This window comes from Gadus macrocephalus, chromosome 3, assembly GCF_031168955.1.
Source record: "Gadus macrocephalus chromosome 3, ASM3116895v1".
Classification (NCBI taxonomy): Eukaryota; Metazoa; Chordata; class Actinopteri; order Gadiformes; family Gadidae; genus Gadus; species Gadus macrocephalus.
In genome coordinates, this window is record NC_082384.1 from 26544100 (window position 1) to 26546599 (window position 2500).

Below are 2500 nucleotides of genomic sequence, written 5' to 3' on the forward strand. Positions count from 1 at the left end.
ACCATGCATTCACTGTGCCCCCCCACACACACACACACACCATGCATGCACTGTGCCCGCGCACACACACACACACACACACCATACATGCACTGTGCCCACACACACATGCACATTCGATCACACACAAACACACACCCGGAGGCCCTAATCATGCAGTTCCACATCTTTAACTACGGCCCGTGTTCCTCGTGTGCTCGTACACTCAGGAACTTTAATACATCAATTCTGTGTGTTCTGTTGAGACAGAAAGAGGAGAGACAGAGAGGGAGACAGGCAGAAAGAGACAGACAGATAGAGAGAGAGGGAGAGATAGAGAGAGAGCGAGGTTGAGAGAGAGAAAGCGAGTGGGATAGAGAGAGAGAAAGAGAGAGAGAGAGAGAGAACGCGAGAGGCAGAGGGAGAGGGAGAGACAGAGAGAGAGAAGGAGAGAGAGAAAGAGTGAAAGGGAGAGAGGGAGAGGAAGAGAGAGAGAGAGAGAGGCATTGTGTCGCTTGCCACACGTGTTTAATCTAAAGTGGAAGAGCAGTGAAGCAGAAAGTATTAAATTGACTTTGGGAAGTCATTGTGTGTGTGTGTGTGTGTGTGTGTGTGTGTGTGTGTGTGTGTGTGTGTGTGTGTGTGTGTGTGTGTGTGTGTGTGTGTGTGTGTGAGTGTCTGCGTGTTAGTGTGTCTGTTCTGGGGGTAATGAGGGAGTCTAGTCACAGACAATAAATTGTCATTTTGTTGAAGATAAGGATGTGAGAAAAACACAGTTTCTCTGGAACAGGACGACAGCTCAGCGTGGTCAGAGGGCTGGTGTTGGAGCTCTGTGGAGGAACGGGGCCGTCCACAGGCTGGAGGAGCGGGCCGTCCACAGGCTGGAGGAACGGCCCGTCCACAGGCTGGAGGAACGGCCCGTCCACAGAGCTCTAGGGCTCTACCGGCTGGAGGAACGGGGCCCGTCCACAGGCTGGAGGAACGGCCCGTCCACAGAGCTCTATGGCTCTACCGGCTGGAGGAACGGCCCGTCCACAGAGCTCTATGGCTCTACCGGCTGGAGCCGTAGGCCTCACGATCACCTAAAGAGGAAGGAAAATAATGGTTAGGAAAAAAGGAAATAAAATATTTGTATTCTTGTCTAATATTCACTAGTACATCATAACACCATACGTTTTTTTTAAGAAATAATATCAAAAACTAGAAAAAAAATCTGACATATTTCCCATATTTCCTACAGTCAAATACAATAAATAAATAAATAGCCAACCAAAGGAAAAGAGTAACTAAACTAAATCTGCTGACAATTTCACATAACCTCCGGCTCTGTATTATTTTCCCCTGGGAAGGAAGCGTCGCTGACAGCTGTTCTGCTGCGGTAAATATAGACCAGCCCCCCCCCCCCCCAGTGGACACTGGGAAGGCCCCCTCCGTCTGACGGACGCTCACATGTTTAGATGCAATAGGGTGGCAAATAATAAAGGACTTTCCTGTGAAATAGATGATTGTAGAAAATGATTCTTAAACGATCAAGTGATTCAAGTGTGTGTGTGTGTGTGTGTGTGTGTGTGTGTGTGTGTGTGTGTGTGTGTGTGTGTGCGTGTGTGTGTGTGTGTGCGTGCGTGCGTGTGTGTGGGTGGGTGTTGGCGTGTGTTTGTGCGTGTTCTCGCGTGCGTGCGTACGGCATGTGTGCGAGCCAGCCAGACTAAAATATACATGCATAAATAGGCCTACAACTAACTAATTGTGTAATATATTATAAGTTCAGGAAAGGCAATATTTGTAAAATCCTAAAATAAAATCCTAAATCAAAAAAAATGTCCCTCTCAGCCCAGTCACACAACGTGGCACATTAAATATTACCGAGGGATTCAAAAGGGTTCATCTGCCCTGAATGGTGTTTTATTACCCATCATGCTCTGCTCGATCTCTTTCATTGAGGAGGCTGATGCAATTGGACGTGACGAAACGATAAGTCACGCCTACAACTCGTAGCATTGGACGAGAGCAACAACAAGCTCTCCTGGATTTGCTGGCCCACACGTCGGTCACCGTTCAGGAGCGCATTGGGGCTGAGGGAAGAGGAAGCCACGTTGACACCCAGGAGCGGTTTATTGTGTCTGATTAAGCGCTTCATTGTGTCGGAAAGAGCGGTATCACAGTCGTATCCGTTAAAGGACGTCAGGTGTTAACGGACATCAAGGTAAATATTGGAATAGGACCGGATGTTGTCGTTATTCCGACTAGTTATGATGTCTCGGCAACCAAAACATTGGTGGCATGGAGGGCATGACTACTGTGTGTGTGTGTGTGTGTGTGTGTGTGTGTGTGTGTGTGTGTGTGTGTGTGTGTGTGTGTGTGTGTGTGTGTGTGTGTGTGTGTGTGTGTGTGTGTGTGTGTGTGTGTGTGTGTGTGTGTGTGTGTGTGTGCGCGTGTGTATTATGATGATTTGGTGAATGAGTGTTGACAGTTGACAGTTGTGATCGATTGATTGATTGGTAGGACGGGAAGGATGAGCGTG

At 48.1% G+C, this 2500-nt stretch overlaps 1 protein-coding gene across 1 annotated transcript in view; it reads left to right on the forward strand.

The window, feature by feature from the left end:
• The first annotated feature begins 1988 nt into the window (after positions 1 to 1988).
• Positions 1989 to 2500, forward strand: part of pycr1b (pyrroline-5-carboxylate reductase 1b) — an 8365-nt gene continuing 7853 nt past the window's right edge. Inside the window, 2 exon segments of the mRNA XM_060048347.1 lie at positions 1989 to 2182; positions 2482 to 2500. The exon segment at positions 2482 to 2500 is cut by the window's right edge and continues 58 nt beyond it. Coding sequence (XP_059904330.1) covers positions 2492 to 2500 — 9 coding nt within the window. The 5' untranslated portion in view covers positions 1989 to 2182; positions 2482 to 2491.